The sequence below is a fragment of the Sciurus vulgaris genome (genome assembly GCF_902686455.1).
Source record: "Sciurus vulgaris genome assembly, chromosome: 15".
Classification (NCBI taxonomy): domain Eukaryota; kingdom Metazoa; phylum Chordata; class Mammalia; order Rodentia; family Sciuridae; genus Sciurus; species Sciurus vulgaris.
This window is the reverse complement of record NC_136476.1, coordinates 18,022,458-18,042,497: the sequence shown is the minus strand read 5'-3', so window position 1 is coordinate 18,042,497 and position 20,040 is coordinate 18,022,458. Positions and strand designations below refer to the sequence as shown.

Genomic DNA, 20,040 nt, shown 5'->3' with positions numbered 1-20,040 from the left:
ATCCAAATATCTTGCCAACATTTTTCTGATTCAGACTTACATTTCATATTAGAATATGTTAAAAATCTTCCTTTGATCTCCTTTCTGTCAACTGTGGCAGTGCAGAATTAGCATTATTTTACTTTCTGTTTTCACAGCAGTGTATCTGGCTGTTTTGTGAGACATTCTGGGAGAAAAAAGGGAAAAGAAAGAAAAAAATGATAACAATGATATTCATTTAAATGAACCTTATAAACAGATACTGTTTGAAAAACAGTATAGTTAGAGAACTGTACATAATTACAACCACATTTTAGGATAATTTTCCAAATGATAAAGTGAAAGTCTGGATATAATAACAATAGCAGCAGGAGTTGACATTTAATTGAGGGTCAAACATTATTAGGCATTATTCCACCTGCTTTTGGTGTGTTTATTATGTAATTCTCACAAAGACCCTCTGTGATAACTGCTGTTCCATTCCTATTTTATTGATAAGAAATCAAGAAACCAAAGATTCTGCAGAATGTATTGGGGTATACACAAAGAATGGAATGCATCTGAATTTGAAGATATCAGAGTTAATCTTCCTACATCCCAGCACAAGGATGTTGAAGAGTATTTGGTAGATACATAATATTTTCCTTTATTGGGTGACAATAAAGCTTAAAAAGCTGATATAGAAAAGATAGAAAATAATAAAAAGGCATATTCACAGACTCAAATGGGCCATCAGCTTGGTTTAAGAAACTCTCAAATAAATGCTATGTCTGTTTTGCTTGTTTTCTTAATTTAGTACTCTGTGGTGTGCTGAAAACTTTCTAATCTCTGTAGTAACCCCCCCCCCCCCCACACAGTTCCCCCACACTTCAGAAAGAGTTTGGCACTGGGCAGCTTCCATTTTTTCAGTCAAATCATCTGTAAAGAACTATCATCTTGTTTGCACATATATTATTATCATTTTAAGCATAAATAAAATACACAAAAATACTAGTAATGGTGGAAATGTTTTTGGAACAACAGCAATGTGCTTTGCTTTGATTGAACAGAATTGAACTTGACATGGATCTTATTGATTCTTTTAAAATTAACTTCAATTTTTCTTTTCATTCCCTCAAAAAGAAAAGGGCTAAAATAATAGTCAGAACTCTACAAGCACTTAGCTAGTATCAGTGGACTATTTATTTGGTTTTAAATAATGTGGTTTATAACTCTGGCTGTTAGTAAAGTAGGGACCTTAAACCACAGGCGCCCACACTATGCACCACAGGCCTCAGAAAAGCACTTAGTAGTTGTGTGTAATCAAATTTGTGAAGTCTGATCCAGAAGAGTGCTCAAGTATTTATAGGAACACTATAATAAATCTGCTGTAAATGAGATAATCTATTGTAATATCAATTATCTCTTAGTTCTTAAGTTTGAATTTTTGTGCATGTGAGATCTTAAGATCAGATACTTCCGATATCTGTGGAAGTCGTGGCAAATCTAAGGTAGTCAAACAATATTCATTTGTTCACTGTATACTCTGAAAAAAATGCCATATTCTAAGTATTATGCTGGGTGGGAATAAATAAGTTCAATGGTCCTCTTAAAGTGTTAAGTTTGGGGAGAATTTGAGTGTGTTAAATATTATTTTCTTGGAAAGTAAAAAAAATGAAATAAGCACCTTTCTATAACAGTTATCTAACGACTTCTTGAAGGCAAGACTATAATCTTTTTTGGAATCTCCTTCCCAAATATGGCACACAACAGATATTGTGATAAACTTGTGTTCTCACAAAATGTCAACAGTTGCAAGGAGGAGAACTTGGGAAGTCTTGGGGAACTGCGTGCCAAGTCCTAAGTTGTGCTCAGAGGTGGAATCCTCCCACATCACCGTTTGAAAAGACCTCAGATTCTTGGGACCTCCCTACTTCACAGTTCCATCCTCTCCTCTTTTTTTTTTTTTTTTTCCAGAGGCAGATACTAGTGCTCAGAAAAGTTGAGAGAGCAGCTGAAACTGGAACCAACCTTTTTTTTTTTTTTTTTTCCTTTCCTTTTTTTGCGGTGCTGGGGATTGAACTGAGGGCCTTATGCTTGCACGGCAAGCAGTCTACCCACTGAGCTATATCCCCAGCCCTGGAACCAACGTTTTTGATCCTCAAAATATTCAGTTAATTTGCATGATTCCATGCCTCTTATCACAGATAGGCAAGCTGGATAGAAATGACAATTTGGGGTAGGAGGAGGTGTAGTTCTCTGGCTTTCAGGGGTGTGGTGCCTACAGTTAAGGGAGGTTAAAAAGAACTCCGCAAGGATGGTGGAAACGGACCCAAACTTGGGGCTCCGAGACTTTGCCAACTGGTTAGTCTTAGGTGACCCTCCGCGCCCCGTACCTCCTCCCCCCACTACTAGGACGAAACCGCAGATCAGCACACACTCCTCCACCTATCCATAACCACAATGTCTAGGAAACCAGAGCTCTTAGGTGGGAGGGATCCGCCCTCCCATTGACTACGCCCTCCCATTGACCCCGCCCCAGGTTGCTTGGGAGATAAGGGACGCCGAATCTTGGTTCTTGTAGCACCGGCAGAGGGAAATCCTCCTGGGTCTCTACTCACAGCGGCCATGCGGGGCGGTGATGGCCTCTGCCGGGAGTGGTGCAACAGTAATCAGTACTGGTTTGAGATTGGACCCACCGACTTGTTCGAACGCAAGGGTTCCCTGACCCTCCGGTCCTATCACAAGAAATATTCGAAGCCTGTGTTGGTGCATTCCTGGTGAGCAAGCTAACCGCAGTTCCCGGGTGCTGGGGAGAGGGAGGAGTGGAGTAGGGATGGAACGGGAAAGAGGGAAAGGAGGAACAGAGAGGGAACAGTAGAGGAAGGGAGAGAGGAAACAGAAGAGAGTAACAAAAGAAGGGGAGAAGAGAAGAGGAAGAAGGAAAAAGAATAAAGAAGTGAGGAATTAACAAGGAAGACAAGAGAGAGAAATGGAACCGCGTAGAAGAGACAGAAGGCAAAGGGGAAAAGAGACCTTCCAACGAGCTACAAATAGGGTGAGATTGAATTGGATAGCAGGAGAGGGGAGAGTCTCTCCAGGACTACGCATAAGCCGGGCCCAGTATATGACAGACCTGCAATGCTGCTGCCCTGCTCCCTGGTCATCTGAGGTTTCACACCATCAATGCAGAGAAAGCAGCTGTGGGTGGTTTCAGAGGCTTCGAAATCACCTGAGACAAGTAATTATAGAAGGCAGATCCTATTAGAGAGCCGGAGGCATGGACTGGAGGGTTGGAGGGAGCTGTTCACTAGAGGACTAGCCTCCATGGCTGCCTTTCTTTCCTTCCTTCCCTCCCTCCCTCCCTCCCTCCCTCCCTCCCTCCCTCCCTCCTTCCTTCCTTCCTTCCTTCCTTCCTTCCTTCCTTCCTTCCTTCCTTCCTTCCTTCCTTCCTTCCTTCCTTCCTTCCTTCCTTCCTTGTAATTGAACTCAAGGGCACTCAACCACTGAATCCCAGCCCTAATTTGTATTTTATTTAGAGACAGGGTCTCACTGATTGCTTAGAACCTTACTTTTGCTTAGGCTGGCTTTGAACTCGAGGTCCTCCTGTCTCAGCCTCCTGAGCTGCTGGGATTACAGGCAAGCACCACCAGACCTGGCTATGGCTGCCTTTTTTGTAGTGGTGTTGGGGTATGGCTCTTAAAAGAGGTCCTTAAATATCCTCCAGGCTATTTACTAAGACTATTCTAACCAGAGGTAGAGAACTGGAGTCTCCCACTGGATAAGACCAATAGACAGTTTGTTTGGCATGTATTCTGCCACATTTTTTCTTTTTTATTAAAAAACAAAAATGACCACAATTAAAGCTAGGAAAATTCGTGTAAAAGTTCAGGGTTATGTTTTCTCTTGTAAAATTGAAAGGCCAGGCAAGAGAAAATTTTATTCCCCTGGGAACTCTGAATGCACAGGAGCTCAGTGGTCTGCCCCTTAAGATGGGACTTGTTCTCTCTCTAGGAATCTTTACTCAGATTGTTTTTGCCTGATCCCAGAAGGCATCTGGATTACTTCCTATTCTTTGCAGTTTGTGCTTAGAATTCATTAGCGATTCTCTTCTTTTATAAAATTTTATAACGACCATTAACAACACCAAGATGTATAACTGGAAGAGAAGTGGAGACTTCCTTCTTTTGTGCTCAGTTTTCCTGGCTATACAGTTGACAATAATTACTTTTGAGTATTTGGAATATTTTGAGAACTGTACAGAGAGAAATGAAAAGAAGACATAAATCGTATTGACTTTATGCTTTTGCCTTTGAAAGGAGATGAATGATTTTTGACTCTAGCCCTACTTGCTTCTATTCATTCATGTGATTTATATGATACCTGCCGTTTCTATCTTGCAGGATTTCTAAAGATTACTCCCTGCTTTCCCACAAGTTTCCTCCCCCACTTTTATTTCTTATCCCTGAAATGGACTCTCTTTACTCTGAACTCAGTGTGAGAGGTTAGATAGATCTGGAATCCAAAGCTACACTGGAAACAGACAATCCTTTTTTTTAGGTTCATGTAGGGCTTACCTTATGACCCTCAAGCAAAACACTTAGTTTTTCTGTGGTTCTGTTACACCATAGGATTTGGGTCATAATATAAATCACCACTAGAAGTTATTGTTAAAGAGAAAGAATATTGCAAAGGGACTGTACTACTTCTCTCTTCTGCACTATGATTGCTTTGAAACGCTGCCTTGTGAACATCATAGACATCAGTAGCAAAGCTACAGAAGAACATTAATGTGAAAGAGGAAAGGAACCTGGTGAGGGGAGAAAGGTAGTAGAAGACTCAAAGTAATTCCCACACTGCTGAAAATGTCATGCTGTTGGTTTTAGAAGGATGATTTGGGAGCTGGAAGACTTAAATTCAATCCAACAAACACTGTGTTAGGTACTTTGCTTCATGTTGGGGGCATAGAGATAGAAACACTTTTATCAATGAGATCATTTTTGTAAAGCATTTATCATCATGCCTGAACATAGTAAGTAGTAAATATTATATGAGAACTAGTATTATTTATTTAGTATAACAATGCTTAGAATACCAACTTTGCTGCTACGTGACGTGGCAAGTTGACCACTCTGGGCCTCTGTCTCTGCATCTGTAAAATTATGGTGACAGGATATGGTATAGTATGTGAAGCACCCTTTTAACATATAGTCTGGCACATAGTAAATGCAGTGAAGGCCACTAAAACCTGTAACTCAAAATCAAGGCACTTTCCTGGTCACTTACAAACATGTGTAGAGCAACAAAAACAAGCCCTCCCCCCAGTTTTCTTTCCCAGCATGTGTTCCCAACTGAGGTTAAACAGAGTCACATTCTGCCTTCTTGTTTCTTTTCTTAAACTGTAAATATGATCTATTTATTGCCATTTTTTTTTCATTTCTTGTGTGTGTGTTTTGGTGGTATTGTTAAAATAGCCTCTAAGCTTTCTACCAAAATGCTGGTTAGAGTGTCTAAGTGCAAGAGGGCTGTGATAAACTTTACAGAAAAATCATGTGTGGTTAGATAAACCTCATTCAGGTATGGGGTATACTACCTTTGGCAATAAGTTCATAAATCAACTACATTAATTAAGTTGTCTTTAACAAGGACTGTACATAAAGCAAGTTTATATATTGATTTGTCCATGAAAATATTGTGACTAGAAAGAAGTTCACAGGAATATAATATTGTTTCCTCTAGGAGAAGTGGTTCAGAATTCACTAATGGAGTGTTGGTGGCAACTTTGTAAAACATGTAAATAATGAGACTAGACTGTAAAATGTGAGAAATACTAACATTTTTCTGCAGTAGGCTGTACTGCTAACATCCTTGTTTTTCTTCCATATCCAACCAGTCACCAAGATCTGTGCTAAAAATGCTGCATAAAATTCAGAGTATGTAAACTTCTGAAAGAAGAATATTATTGACCACTTTGTTTTTATGCATTAGGGTCATAATTGTTAACTTTCTGTTAACTTATTTTATGATATATTAAAACATTTATTAAATTTTACTACCTTTTATTAGTGGTCTTTTGTTTAATTGATGAACACCTGATACCTATAAGGGTGTATTCATCATTTGAATGACTTCTCAACTGAACATTATATCACTTAATTTACTGAACCTATATATACACAAAACAGTCTGTACCTGGTTTACAGTCAGTAAATTCTGATTTACTTCTCATTACATAGCTTAAACATTTGAATCTTTTTCTCATTCTTTTTACCTTGTATGTAGTAGAAATCTGCTTGATCTCTCTACACGTTTTAAAACAGTTGAGTATGATGGACACCATAAAGTGATACAACCAGGATGGTTGTTTAGGCACATCTCAGATCCATAACTGGAGATAAGACCTAGCCCAAGAGCTCTCTCTTTTATCCATAGTGGAGAACAGAGAAAGACATATTGCCTCTGAATGAAAGATGCATTTTGTAGAAATTATCCTTCCCTACTCCTTCTGTAGCATTTATGGAAACTTATCCCAGATGTTCCATTAGAACTTCCAACTTGAGAGGAAATTTTCTCCTGGGTATCTTCCTACTTATTGGAATAATAGAATAATAAGAACTAGAACAATTTAGACTTTCCCTTAATGAATTCTCTTGTGCGATGCTATTCATTCATTCTCATATTTTCCTTGGCCAAACTGATATCCAGTAGTAAGTGATAATAATTTAAAACAACATCAACAAAAAAATCATTTGGATCTCTATGGAGATAGTTGCTGCTCTGGTCTCCATGGTGACACTTAATTTTAAGGACTCAGGTTAATTTTATGTATTTGTAATTTCAATTACTTTTCTTTCTTGCCTAATCCCCAAATTAAAGAACCTGGGTGTTTAACTTCCCACATTCCTTCCTCCTACCTTATAATGGGAAGAAAACAGAAAGAGAAAGGAAAAAAAAAAAAAAAAAAGGAAGAAAAAACGTGATAATTGTGAGGGAAACTCATAGTTCTAAAGATTTTCACAAAAAACTCACTTGGGCATGGATGATAAACTGGAATTAAAGGTGAAAACTAATCTTTTCTGTGAGGCTCTTCAGACATCTATCCTTCTGTGCTCTTTTAAACAGGGAGTTCCTAAGTGTTCAAGGTACTCCACATTCATTGGAGAACCTGGTTCCAATCATTAGCATACTTAAATAGAAAATGGAGTGGATTTTCTAATTTGCTATGTCATTCTTCCAGTATTTGATCAATGATTTCCTTTAGTACTGACCTTTAAGTATTTAGAATTTGCTCACATCACTGAGGGCCAAGCCAGAGTCATGTAGATCTTTGCCAGCCTGCAATCTTATCTCCTTATGCCTCCAGTATACATACAAGAACTAGAATAAAAGCAAAGAAAAAAAAAATACAGCCCCTTGCTAACCACACACTGCACTTTTGTTGAAATTCACAAGGGCTTCCCCTCCTATCAAGACTCCTATATTTAGCATAGACTTGGGCCTCAGTAGAAATCTTATTCTTATTTTTTGAACATCTGAGGCAAGTTTGGTTATAGGATTTTCTTGCACACAGCATATAATTTAAATTGAAGGGAGAAGGCTTTAAAGGGGCTTTTTAATCAGCAGTGAGAAGTGAAAAGAGTAAGCCTTTGGATAAGGAATAAGAACACAATAAGTGCTCAATTGTGTTTATCCAATAAATAAATAAATGAGCAGGTAGAAAGAATACAGATAGAAACCCAAAAGACACTACATGCTACAGCAAAAACATACCTGTCTCTATATATCTATATGTTTACACACTCACACATTTGTAATTTTTAGATGGAGTCTATTTATGTTGCCCAGGCTGGCAGAATCTTCCTGCCTCAACCTCCTAATTAGCTGGGACTACAGGTGTGTTCCACTATGCCTAACTCCTATATTTATATAGTTTTAGAAGACCTGGGGCTAAAAGCTACCCTATAACAGAAAAAAAAAAAAAAGACTCAATTTCCATAGCCATGATCCTGAAGTGACAGGACACAAATAGGCCACCTCTGTATTAGTCACTTTAGAATGGAGAATTAGAAAATGGGAGCCAGGATTGCACTGGTCCTAGTTGCAGTGCATGACATCCCATCAGGGACTGATAGGTACTAAGGAGATTTTGAGTTGATGAAGGGAGAAATGATATTTATCACTGATAGAGGTATTTTTAATTCTTAACTTATAAAAGTTCCAAATCACAATATCCTGTGGGCATTTAATATGATGAAATAATAGAATAAGGACATGAAAATATATTCACTGTCTAGAGGATAGGAGATTAAAAAATTTGCATACAACTCAGATACATGTAGAAAATTTATTTTCTGAAACGAATCTTTATAACTTTTCAACTGTTGGTGACTACAGAAAAATTCAGACATGCCAATTAAAACTTATTTCTACCTCTTCAAGTTTAAGCAACTTGCTTTAAGTTAAAATTGTCCCTTTCAGAAGAGTGCCTACTCTTTCTGAGTCCTTCCTCCTCCACATTCTCCTTCCTCCAATGCCATCTGTGTGTGTGAGAGGGATGGAGGTTATGTGATATGGGGTGGGGAGGACTCAGGCCTCCAGATCTATGTGTGGATTCTTGTTCTTGCTCACCTCAAGCTAAGCCTACTGCTGTGCCTGCTGCTGGTGAATTTGTGGCTTAAACTGTTGTTTTGTTGAGGACCTGGTGTCTCTGCCTACAGACTCAGTCCATCTTGTCTCTTGCTGGTACTGAAGATCCCGATGTCAAATTCATCCTCTGCCAGACCCTGACTTAAGACTAGTCACACCAAAGTCCACTGTGGTAGGGGCACCACATCCTTTAATGTGGTAGTCTATGGCCACCCATAGACACTCAACTCAGCTTCCACTGAAGTACCCCATAGAGGGCTTTGGTGTGCCTGAGATAGTTTACTTTTGTTGGCCTGAGATATATCAAAAGCCCCTCCTTCACTTTCTGTAGTGCCTTTCTTCAGAAGATAAATTATAAGGTCATCCTAGCTCTGGTCAATAGAAGCCTAAGAAATTTGGAAGACATGTGATTTTCAAGAAAAATATTTCACTCGGGACTCAAAATTTTGATTTTTTCAGTCAAATTAATTAGCAGTACTTAATTTTTCTTCATATTTCTGGTAAAAGCAGTCCTAATTCTTCCCAAGACAAATGTGGGTGCCTCTGATTTATTAGAGCAAAGGTTATTTTAATGGAAGTTCAGCAAGGTGTAAAGATTAATATTGGAAAATATAATCTCATTCTAAGTAAGTCTTAAAAACAAGCACATACTATAGCCTTTGCTGAAAAAAATTATGTCTACTTGCATTAAAAAGAGACTTGAAGAACATCCACCATATAACAGAAAATATTTATTACTGGGTGGTGGATCACTGGACTATTTGTCCATTTCCCCCCCCTCTTTCTTTGCTACTTCTACATTTTTCTATAAAGAACTTGTATTTTTTCATGGTAAGAACAAAGTAAAATTACTTTAAAAATTCGATATCATTTTCTACAGCTTTCCCCCTGAAGCAAACATCTTCTCTAAATGATCAGAATGTAGACAAAATACTTCATCTCCTTCAGAGTCTGACTCACTCTCAGTGGCTTATTATGAGTCTTTTTAAAATATCTTTTTAATTGCTAGTTTATGTTGAGTAAAAAAGATGATGCTGTGCACATTCATTTGATTTAACCACCCTTTATTCTTGTCTGTATTCTGTAATGGTAGATTCTATGCCATGGTTATTTTTAATCTAGTCCTACGTTTTTATTCTTCAATATACGCATGTTACCCACAAGTGCTTTTGAATGGAGTAGTTTTTTGGGAGAAACACTTTATTTTCTATTTTTTGAGATAAAATTCAGGAGACCCTGCCTCCCTTTGCCTCAAATTCATATTTTTCTTTTAATGTTATTTTTTTAAATTCAAATTCCAATCAAATGCTTTATTTATTTTATTTTATTTTATTTTTTGCTACCTGGGATTGAAACACTTAACCACTGAGCCATATCCCCAGCCCTTTTTATATTTTATTTTGAAACAGGGTCTCACTAAGTTGCTTAGGGTCTCCCTAAGTTGTTGAGGCTGGCTTTGAATTTGCAATCCTCCTGCCTCAGCCTCTGGAGGCACTGGGATTATAGGCATGTACCACCACCCTGGACTCAAATTCCTCTTTAGAAAACCAATGTTTCTAGAATTGTGCTGCCACGATCTTTGTGTGAAGGTTTGCTGAACTTGACTGGCATTTACAAAAGTAAGACAGTTTTGCAGGCAAGGTGAACCCTTGGAAGGCAGAGAATCAGAACAGGAGTGTCCCGGTGTGGACATACTGGGGCTAGGAAAGATCATTACTGTGCATAAGGGACTCTGCTTCAAGCTAATACCCTACCCTTATGACCATCCAACAGTCGGGTTTGGGAGCCACCAGGAGCCACCAGAATCTTCAATGCATTGTAAAGCTGCTACAGTCCTTTCTCTCAGATAGTCTCAAGGACTTTTTCACCAAGCTTCCCTTGTTTTACCTCACTGATGATCTCTTTCTAGGTAAGGGTGTAGGAGTTGAGGGAGAAGGTGAGAAGAATGTAGGTCTTAGTGGGACTTATGACAAAGAAGGGTTCAGGCTATGGACATCCAGATACCCAGGCTCAAGGCTTAGGATAGTTTGTTTGTTTTACAGCACTAGAACTAATATTAAATAAACATTTCTGAGTTTGACTGATGACCTACCACCCTTAATGTCTTTTCCTTTTTGTATCAAACTCTTTTGGTGACTAGTAACAGATACTCAGCTTGCACTAGCTTAAGTAAACAGCATGAATCAACCCAAGATATTTATGGATGGTTGATTATTGGGTAAGAAAGACAGAGGTACAGCTGGACCTTAGAAACAACCAGACACAAGGATGCAAATGCTAACAGGTCTTGCTGCATGTCTCTTCTTTCTTTCTCTTTATATGTTGCTTCATCTTATCATGGAAGACTGTGGGAAACATGGTTGCTGCAGCTGAAGCTTATACCTTATGTCTTCATCTTACAAAGAAATTTTGGTTTTAAGGTATTTTCAGTTCAATGTCAAAAAACTTCTTGTCAGATGCCTATTCCTGGGCCAATATCTGTTTGGAGTCGGATGACTGAGCATGATCACATGGGAACATGGCACCTCTCAAACAGTCATGGGACAAGGTGGATGTTCCTGGGGCAAGAAGTGTTCAGCTGGTGATCTTAGAGGTAGCTCCCAGACCAGAGAAGGAATTCCAAACTCCAAATACCCAGTTTTATAGCAAAAGTTTAATAACCCATTAATGTGTCAGGAAGTTGACTTTAAACTCTTACTCAGTGCAGGTGTAAAAAATTGACCTTAAATGTAATGGGAAGAACAAAGAAATCTTGTGTAGAGATTAAACACATTTTTGTGGTGCTTTGAAAGTTAGTTATGAATAAATCTGAATATTGTGTTGTTTTTGATAGATACTAATTATTTATTGCTGTTTCCTTTGTTTCATTTTGAAATACAATTAAATTTTAATTGTTATTAGTCATGCTGTGTATTTTCTTTATTTTGATTTAACTAAGTTTTGATGCATTAAGGATAATTAATTGGCAGAAATACGATGTTTCTTTGGTAAGATATTAGATTTCCTAACCAGATTGTTCTAGTTTCAATTAAATGGAAGAATTAATATAATGTCATTAATGTATTGCAAAACAAATTTTAGTGCAAATATTCTAGCCTCCTTTTGTAGAAAGTGATAGAAAGAATATTTAAAGATTACAATGTAAGAATGAATAACTTGTCACAATTTTTTAAGCAGAAAAACTGAATTGCTCAGCTAGGAGCCAGAAGCTTTAAATGAACTTTAAAAAAAATCACTAAGTTTTTTCCTCCATTGTCTTCTTTCTAAGTAAAAACTTCTTCTTTGAAAAGTATTTATTAAAATAGATTTATTGGGGGATGAAGATATAAATCAGTGGTATAGTGCATCTTAGTACGTGTGAGACCTTTGGTTTGGATCCCCAGAAACATAGGTGCATGCACACACATGCACGTGCACAGGTTAAAAATACATTTATTGAGTCATTGCTATGTCAAAGGCATTCTACTGGGTCAGGAATTTTACAGTGACAATCCTCCCTGTCTTTAAGATATTACTGTGAGACAAGAGTGAGGAGGATTGAGTGATTATAATACACTATAATACATGCTTTGATTAGGGGAAAGAAGGGTATTCTGAGAGCATCTGGAGGAGCATTTAACTTGGGTCAGTTGGACCAGATCAAGTTTTCTAGAGGACGTTCATTAACTGGTGGAATTCGCAAGGAGAACCAAAGCATGGTATGTTAGTTTTCAACAGAGGGCAGTGCTGTCCCTTCCTCCAGAGTCTTTGGTAGTACATGTAGACATTGTTTTTGTTGCACTATGACTGGTATCCTGTAAGGTAGTATTTGATTACATGAATTGTGACTTTTAGTCATGGGAGTGACCCTAGCTCTTAACAAAATTTATTCATCTATACAATGCCTAATTTATGTATCTGTAAACCTACAACCAAATGAGAGGAAACAGCAAAGATACTGTGTATCTACAGTTGATAAATTAAGGTTAACTAGTTTTCTTTTAATATTTTTAGTTATAGACGGACACAATGTCTTTATTTTTATGTGGTGCTGAGGATTGAACACAGTGTCTCAGACATGCTAGGCAAGCACTCTATCACGTAGCTATAATCCCAGCCCAGTTAACTAGTTTCCATATATCCATTCATAGTAAGGGTGAGAAGAGCAACATCCCTAATAATCCCTAATCATTTATTCAGTCACAGAAAGGGATTTCCCCACTCATTATTTTGTAAGATCCTGAGCATTTGAAACTCAGTGGCACTGAGTTGGCATGCTCTCCTTGCAGGGATGGATGCCAATCAGTAACCACTGGGTTGCTGCAGGCAATCTCCTAGAGATTAAGGTATTGTGACCTCCCACCCAGACATCAAAAATGTGTTGTGTGAATTGTTAGAAAAATGTAGCCTAGTTAGATTATATGGAGTTTTAGTTAAGATTTTTCTTTGCATGTTAAACAGTTTTATAATCAATATAAGTGAGTTATTTGGAGGCACTATCTCCAGTTGGTTTACACTTAGTGTGGTGAATGTTACATGATAGGTCTTCCTCATTGTCCAAGCTCCTGTCCCTGCATCTCTGACAAATAAGCTAGTCAAGGCATGTCAAATGTCCCACTAGATAGTAAGGCACAAATTGAAAATTTTCTTCCACATATAAACTATCTGGGTTGAATACCGTCTTGGGAAACAATTCTTTGCTCTTTGATAATGTTCTCTATTTCTTCCTCACAAATCATTGATTTTTAGACTTTTTGTCTCTACTGGGGAAGGTTTTGGTAATTTTTTTTCTTGCAAAGTTATGTATGTCTTCTAACTTTCCAAATATATTTGCATGGAGTTATGGAAAGAAGCATTCAATGTGCTAAAATTTTCTTCTATGGTTTCTTCAATGGTTATATTTGTCTATTTTTGCAACAACTTTATTAAGATATAATTCATATACTATACAAAACTCCCCTTTCAAGTGAAAAATTCAATGACTTCTAATATATTTGCAGAGTTGTGGATCCATTACCACAATCAGTTTTAGAATATTTTCATTTCTCCCATGTAAATACTGTTTTTCTTAGCTTTTATTTCTAAAACTCTTAAAATACTTAATCCTTAAACCTAGGTAACTGCTATTTTCTGTTTCTATGTATTTATGTTTTGAACATTTCATATAAATGCAATTATAGAATATATAGTAATTTGTGATTTACCGTAATGTTTTCAAGGTTTATCCATGTTGTAGCATTTATCAGTATTTTATTTCATTTTATTGTTTGATAATATTATAGTGTATGGATGTTGCATTCCTTTCTTTTGTCTTTGCTCTTTTTCTTGACTTATTAGATACAAGTTTATACCATTTACTTACTCATTTATTTCTCGATTTTACTGTTTTCTAACTCATTCAATTCTGCTTTTATTTTAAGTTATTGATTTGTTTGTTCTTTTTCTATGTTTGTGAATTTGATGCTTCACTTATTTATTTTCCTTGGTTTACTTTTAGTGATATAAGTATTTATAGCTTTGAACTTTTCTCTGGTCACTGCTTTAGGTTTATTCTATGGATTCTTATAAGTAGTATTTTCATTTGTCCGAATTTTTGAGAAGTTCATCAAGTTGAGTCAGATCTCAGACTCAAGCTGTTTGATAAAGTGTTTAAGTGTTTACAGATTGAAGAAAGATCTCTCAAAATGTCACTTAGTTTCTAGTTTTATGGCATGGTGGTCAGAAAATGTAATACATTTTTCAAATATTTTGAATAATTTCTTAATTTTTGTGGAAGTTCCATATACCTTGGAGTTGAATTCTTTAGGCAGGACATCAAATATTGGTTTTGCTCATCTTCCCATATCAATTCTAAGCTCTCCTACTTGCCCTAGGAAAATGACTCAAATTCCATCTAGACTCAGGTCCAAAGTCTTGGATATGCTGTTCATGTCATAGTTTATTTACCAAGTCTAGCTTTGGTTCTTCTTAGTTCAAAAACCTATGAGGAAAATATTTCATGACCCCAATTTATGTAATCTCTCATTTCCCTTTACTTTCTTTGTGCAAATCAGCCAACTATTTTCTAAATTTGTATCATTCTCTTTTAAAAATACCTTGTTAAAAACAGCCAATAGCAATTCACACAGAGAACTAACTTTTTTTTTTTTTTTTTTAGAGATCTCTTTTCAGTCTCACTAGTTACATGGTTTGACTTCTAATTTCTTGTGACTAGTTTTTTTTTCTGTTCAGCTTTTAGCCAATGCCATATATTTTATATTTTTGTTATGGCAGTGCCTGATCTGGTATAAATTTCTTTGTAGCCTAAGCTAGGCTTAATCTTTGATAACTAATAACCCCCCCAAACTCTATTATTTATCACATAAAGGTTTATTTCCTGCTCACCCAATGTCCACTGTAGTTTTTGGTAGGGGGTAGGCATTCCTCTGGGATTCAGGCTGATTGAAGTCCTATCATTGCTATATTGTAAATGTCCCCTCCAACACTCATGCTGAAATGTGATTGCCATGGAGATGATATTGGGATGTGGGACCTCTAAGAATGGTCATTATCATTAATGGTCATTAATGATGTCATAAGTGGCTTTGTTATAAAGCAAGTTTGCCCTCTTTTTCTCTCATATGATGCTCTCCTCTGTTGTGATACAGCAAAGAGGCCCTCACCAAACACCAGCACTTGAATTAGACTTTGCAACCTTTGTAGACTTTTCTCTGTTCTGTGACAAATACATATCTTTGTCAATTATCCAATCTGTGGAATTCTATCAGAGTAGCAAAAAAAAAAAAAAAAAAAAAAAAAAAAAAAAAAAAAAAAGGCTAGAAAAGTCATCTAGAAATTCATCTCTTACTCTGCCAGGAGAAGAAAGAGTTGAGAATTGCATAAGAACTTTCATAGTCTTAACCCAGAAATGGAGCATATAGTTTCTACTCAGAATTTGTAATGGGCTAGAACTTGTTGAATGGTCCTACTAGGGGCTGAGAATTTAGCCTTCTGCATTCCCAGGAGAAATTGTATTGGTGACCACAACATCTGTCACATGCAGAAGACTTGTAAGACTCCCCTTCTAGTGTGGACTCTGGAGAGACTTTTATCTTCTAACCCCCAAATCAAGAACTTCTATCCCTGTAGCCATGGCCCACGAGCAATGCTGGCAAATGCCCTGCAGACATGAGCAGGTTTGGTGCTTTGAAATTCTGCTTGTCCCTCTGGTTATAGAATTTCACTCAAAAATTGGCCTGGAAATTCTCCACTAGATTTTCAGCTCTTAAATGCCTCTAATATGTTAGAACTTTTCATAAATATATTTTGTCTAGCATTTTTTTATTGTATTTGGTGAAAAACCTTACCTGCATAACCACAGGTCATTTGGTTGGCACTCCCAGAGGTCGTGCCTCTGAACAATCCTGTCACTGGAACTTCTCACCATAGCCTCTTTCAATTTGACTTTGACTGCACCCTGGCTGCCCCCTGGTAGCCCTTGCATGTGTTATAATCTGGGATTTTAACTTCTGATTTTGCCAAAAATTTAGTTTGCTTTCAATTTTTCCATTTGTTTTGCTGTTTTTGCATGGTTTCTTAGAAGAAAGGGGGAAAATATGCATTCATACAGCTATGTTCATAATGAGTGTTTTAAGTGTAGATTCTATTTATGAAGAAAAGTTTGTTTCTAATGTAAGTGAAATTAATTGCTCTGAGACCAAATAACCTTGGGTTATTTACTCAATATTCATGGCTCATGGACTCACAGAAATGTGCATTTAAATGGACATTAAGCTCACCTAACATACTCTTTTAATGTTATTCTGGGAGAAATAGTAAGACTATAGGGATAGGAGATTACACAGGTAATCAGGTGTTTGTTTGCTTTTGGATTGTGGCAGGGAGGTGTTTGATTTCCATGTCTCTCCAAGCTAGCTATACTGCATTCCCAGGAGAAATTGTATTGGTGACCACAATGTCCGTCACATGCAGAAGACTTGTAAGACTCCCTTTCTAGGGTGGACTCTGGAAAGACTTTTATCCTCTAACTCTAAAATCAAGAACTTCTAGCCCTGCAGCCGTGGTCCTTGTCTACGGTCCATGTCAAAGTGTTCTTTGAAAATAGTGACTGTTAAAGTATGAGACACTTTTAAAAGCCCTCTCTCTTTGGTTCCACCCTCCCCCGCCCCCCCAGAGTGTTTTTAACCCGGTAATATAAACTGTTTTTGGAGGAGCAGGTCTAAGAAACCATAACAAGTGTCCTAGAATTTGAAGGTAAGTGAGCTCTGGTTGTCTCAACATAGGAGACAGAATGTCTTTATCCTGGTTTGACCAGGACAGTCCTAATTGTGACACTCCTAGTGGACTTAGTGTTTACTTCCCTCTTAAAGTGTCCCAGGTGAGAATCAATTATAGCATCACCCTTCTTGATACATGTCCCTTCAACTGCTTTCAAAACACGTGTTTGGCATTTAATCAGACTGACATTTAACTTTGCTGGTAAGGTAGACAATGTGTTCTTTTGGTTTCTTCCCAGTATTCTCCATGGGAGCTACTGTTTTTGAAGATTTTCCATAAAGAAAATTCATAATAGTCATACATTTTATTTACACGCTGCTTGATATACACTGAATGAGGAAAATAATTTATCTTTGCAAGATGTTTTTCTTTTGAGTGCAGTTAACCTTTAAGTTCTGTGGCTTCTTGGTATAGATGCACAAATCGCATACAGCATAAGACACTGAAAAACAAAGTCCCTTTTCATAAGTTGAAAATGACACTATTTCTCCCAAGAACATAAGATTTTCTTTATGATTCTGCAAGTGTATCTAAAAGTCTTCATTTGTCAGTTTGATGGATGTGCCATCAAGTAACAACTATTTTGGCTTGTAAATCTTTTGCCTAGGAAATCTTTAAAGAGGATTGTTAAACATTTCTTTGCAGCCTTTGCTTCGATTGGTTTTATTCTTCTAATGTGTCAGGGAATGTAGCTGACTCTCCAGGGTAATTTTCTTTTAAAAGTCTTAGATAGCAGGTGATTATAAAACCTAACAGAGAAGTTATCTTTCTCTTCTCATTTGTGCTACATTTGCATCAGAAAATACAATAGCTGACAGCCTGGTTGTGCACCACATTAATAATTCTAAAATTTAAAGTTAATATATTCTGCCATCTGGAGTCTTAACTAAACATTTTTAACATCTTTGAAATCTGCAAAGAAAATTTGTCTCTTGTTAAGTAACCAGAGACTAGAATCTGGCTCAGATTTTCATTGTTCTCATGTCAGATAATGCTCAGATTTGAAACCCCATAACCAGTGTGATACATATGTATACCAAGAGTTTTCCCAATCAGCTAGTCGATTTATGATTCCTCTGGAGACAGGTTGGTATTGCAGAAAACCAGCTTCTCTATTTGCACAACCATTCCCTTTTTATGTGTGCTTTTGCAGACTGGTCCAGGAGACTCTATTTTGATGACACATTTGAAAACCCTTGTGCTCAGAGAGGTGACAGCAACAAAATGTAGGAATATTCAATCAATCAAGAAAGATTTTAATGAACATGTACAATGTGTTAGACTATGCTAGTCACTGAGATCAAAAAAATGAATAAAAAATCATTTTTGTGTCTAAGAAGCTGTTAGTCTAGTGAGGAGGAGGATGTGTTAATAGATAATTATAACACAGTGTGAAAGATGGGGTAGTGAGAGAGATGCTGGTATCCAGCATACCCCAACTTCACTTCCCTCACACAGACATGGGACCACAAAACCCCTAGATGTGTCCCCTTTCCACTGAGGAGAATTCTATGAACTAACCCCACCATATCCTCTACCACCAGAAGCTGGGCCTGTCTGGCCTGTGTTCGCCTGAGGGAAGATGTAGGTACCCCCACTGGCTGGCAACTCTGGCATTGAATCTGTTCAGTCCTGTAACTCACTTGGGGAGTTGTGTTTACTTAAGGGGAGTGTATACTTGAAGTGATTTACCACCTGGTTAAGTTGGGCTTTTGTCAAGAATGAGACTGGCTTGTGCTGGTGTTTGCTCTATAGGTGTCTATTGTGCCAAACTCTCTTCAAATCATTTCAAATAGCATTTCAACAATAGGGTCAGGATTTCAAACTCTGTTTTATGCAGTCTGCAGCTTGAATTCTCTCCCATCAGTTTGTTCCACATTCCTAATTCTGTGCATAGTGTTAAAACACGAAATTACAATGAATTCAGTTTAAAGATCGAATTGGCTTTTATTTGTAATTCTAGAACCAGGCAGTATCTTTCTAGGAAACAAAATAACTGTTCCACTGAGCCAAGCACAAAAGAGTTGAAGAAAGCAAAAACAGAAAATAAAAAGCTGATGGATCATTTCAAAAGTTACTTTCCTTATGGTGTTAAGACAAAGGGGACTCCCAAATAATGCTGACTCAGGTGGACTTGGGGTTCCCCGTGTTTTTGGAAATCTGGCCTTTCAAATTTAGTTGCGTTAGGTAGTGTTAAGCACAAGTGAGTCCATTCTGGTTTGGCCTGGTCTGCTTGGGGCTTGGTGCAGAGAGCTAATTCAAAACAATGGACTCCTGTAAACTTTAACAATTGTCATACTCTTTCTCTCACAGAAGGTTAGAGAAAATGTTTCATCTTCTGGTCTTTCAGGATGTCTTAGATAAGGATTTATCATAAAGAAAAATAAAGAGCATTCTGCTCTGGGCTTTGGTAGAGCAAGGTTGTCAACAGAAGCAACCCTGTTTCTTAAGCAAAATTCTGGTGTTGTAGACGAGAAACCCTGAGGGCCCTCCTCCCAGCCAACAAGAGAGCCTGTACCCACCACCAGGCCTCAAAGACACCATGCTTCCTTCAGTCAGCGGCACAGAGTACTTATATCCAAGCATTGTTGGCCTTGAGCAAATTCTGACCAGCTCCTGTCAAGTTCATATCAAGATGAATTAACATTTACAAAACACTGTGGAATTGACCAATGGTAGTCAATGAGGATCTTTTGCCTAATCCAAGGTGACAAACACGTGTGATGACAATGTAGCACATTTCTTATATTGCTAGATTCATTGAGTTTGAAGGACTGTGGGTTGTTTTTTACTGATATTTTGGCATTAGTGATCTTCTTATTAAAGGATAGAGATGATTATTTTATTTTGAATGTTCTTGTCAAAACAAAAAGTTGGCAGCCTTCTATTGATTCCAACCATTTTAGGGGGAAGTTTGGCTGCTTGGTGAAGCTCTCAGGTTTGGGAACCAGGGATTCAAGGGTCTGGGGTGTTGCTATTCTCCAGAGCTTCCTCAGCCTCAGCACCTTCTGCATCTGGGGCCGGATACGTGGGTGTTGTGGGCAGTGTAGAATGCTTAGCACCATCACCAGCAGCTACTTGCTAGATGCTGGTAGAAATCCATCCAACCCAGATGCCACAACTAAAAATGTCCACAAATGTTAATAAATGTCTTTATTGCCTATGGTGTCTGCAGGGGAA

General features: G+C 37.6%; 1 protein-coding gene across 2 annotated transcripts in view; it reads left to right on the top strand.

Moving 5' to 3' along the window:
• The first annotated feature begins 2,529 nt into the window (after positions 1 to 2,529).
• Positions 2,530 to 20,040, top strand: part of CFAP95 (cilia and flagella associated protein 95) — a 68,398-nt gene continuing 50,887 nt past the window's right edge. Inside the window, exon 1 of one of the 2 annotated variants that reach the window (XM_079112402.1) lies at positions 2,530 to 2,738. In XM_079112402.1, coding sequence (XP_078968528.1) covers positions 2,587 to 2,738 — 152 coding nt within the window. In that variant the 5' untranslated portion in view covers positions 2,530 to 2,586. The remainder of the gene's footprint in view (positions 2,739 to 20,040) is intronic. The other variant, XM_079112403.1, reaches the window with a different exon arrangement.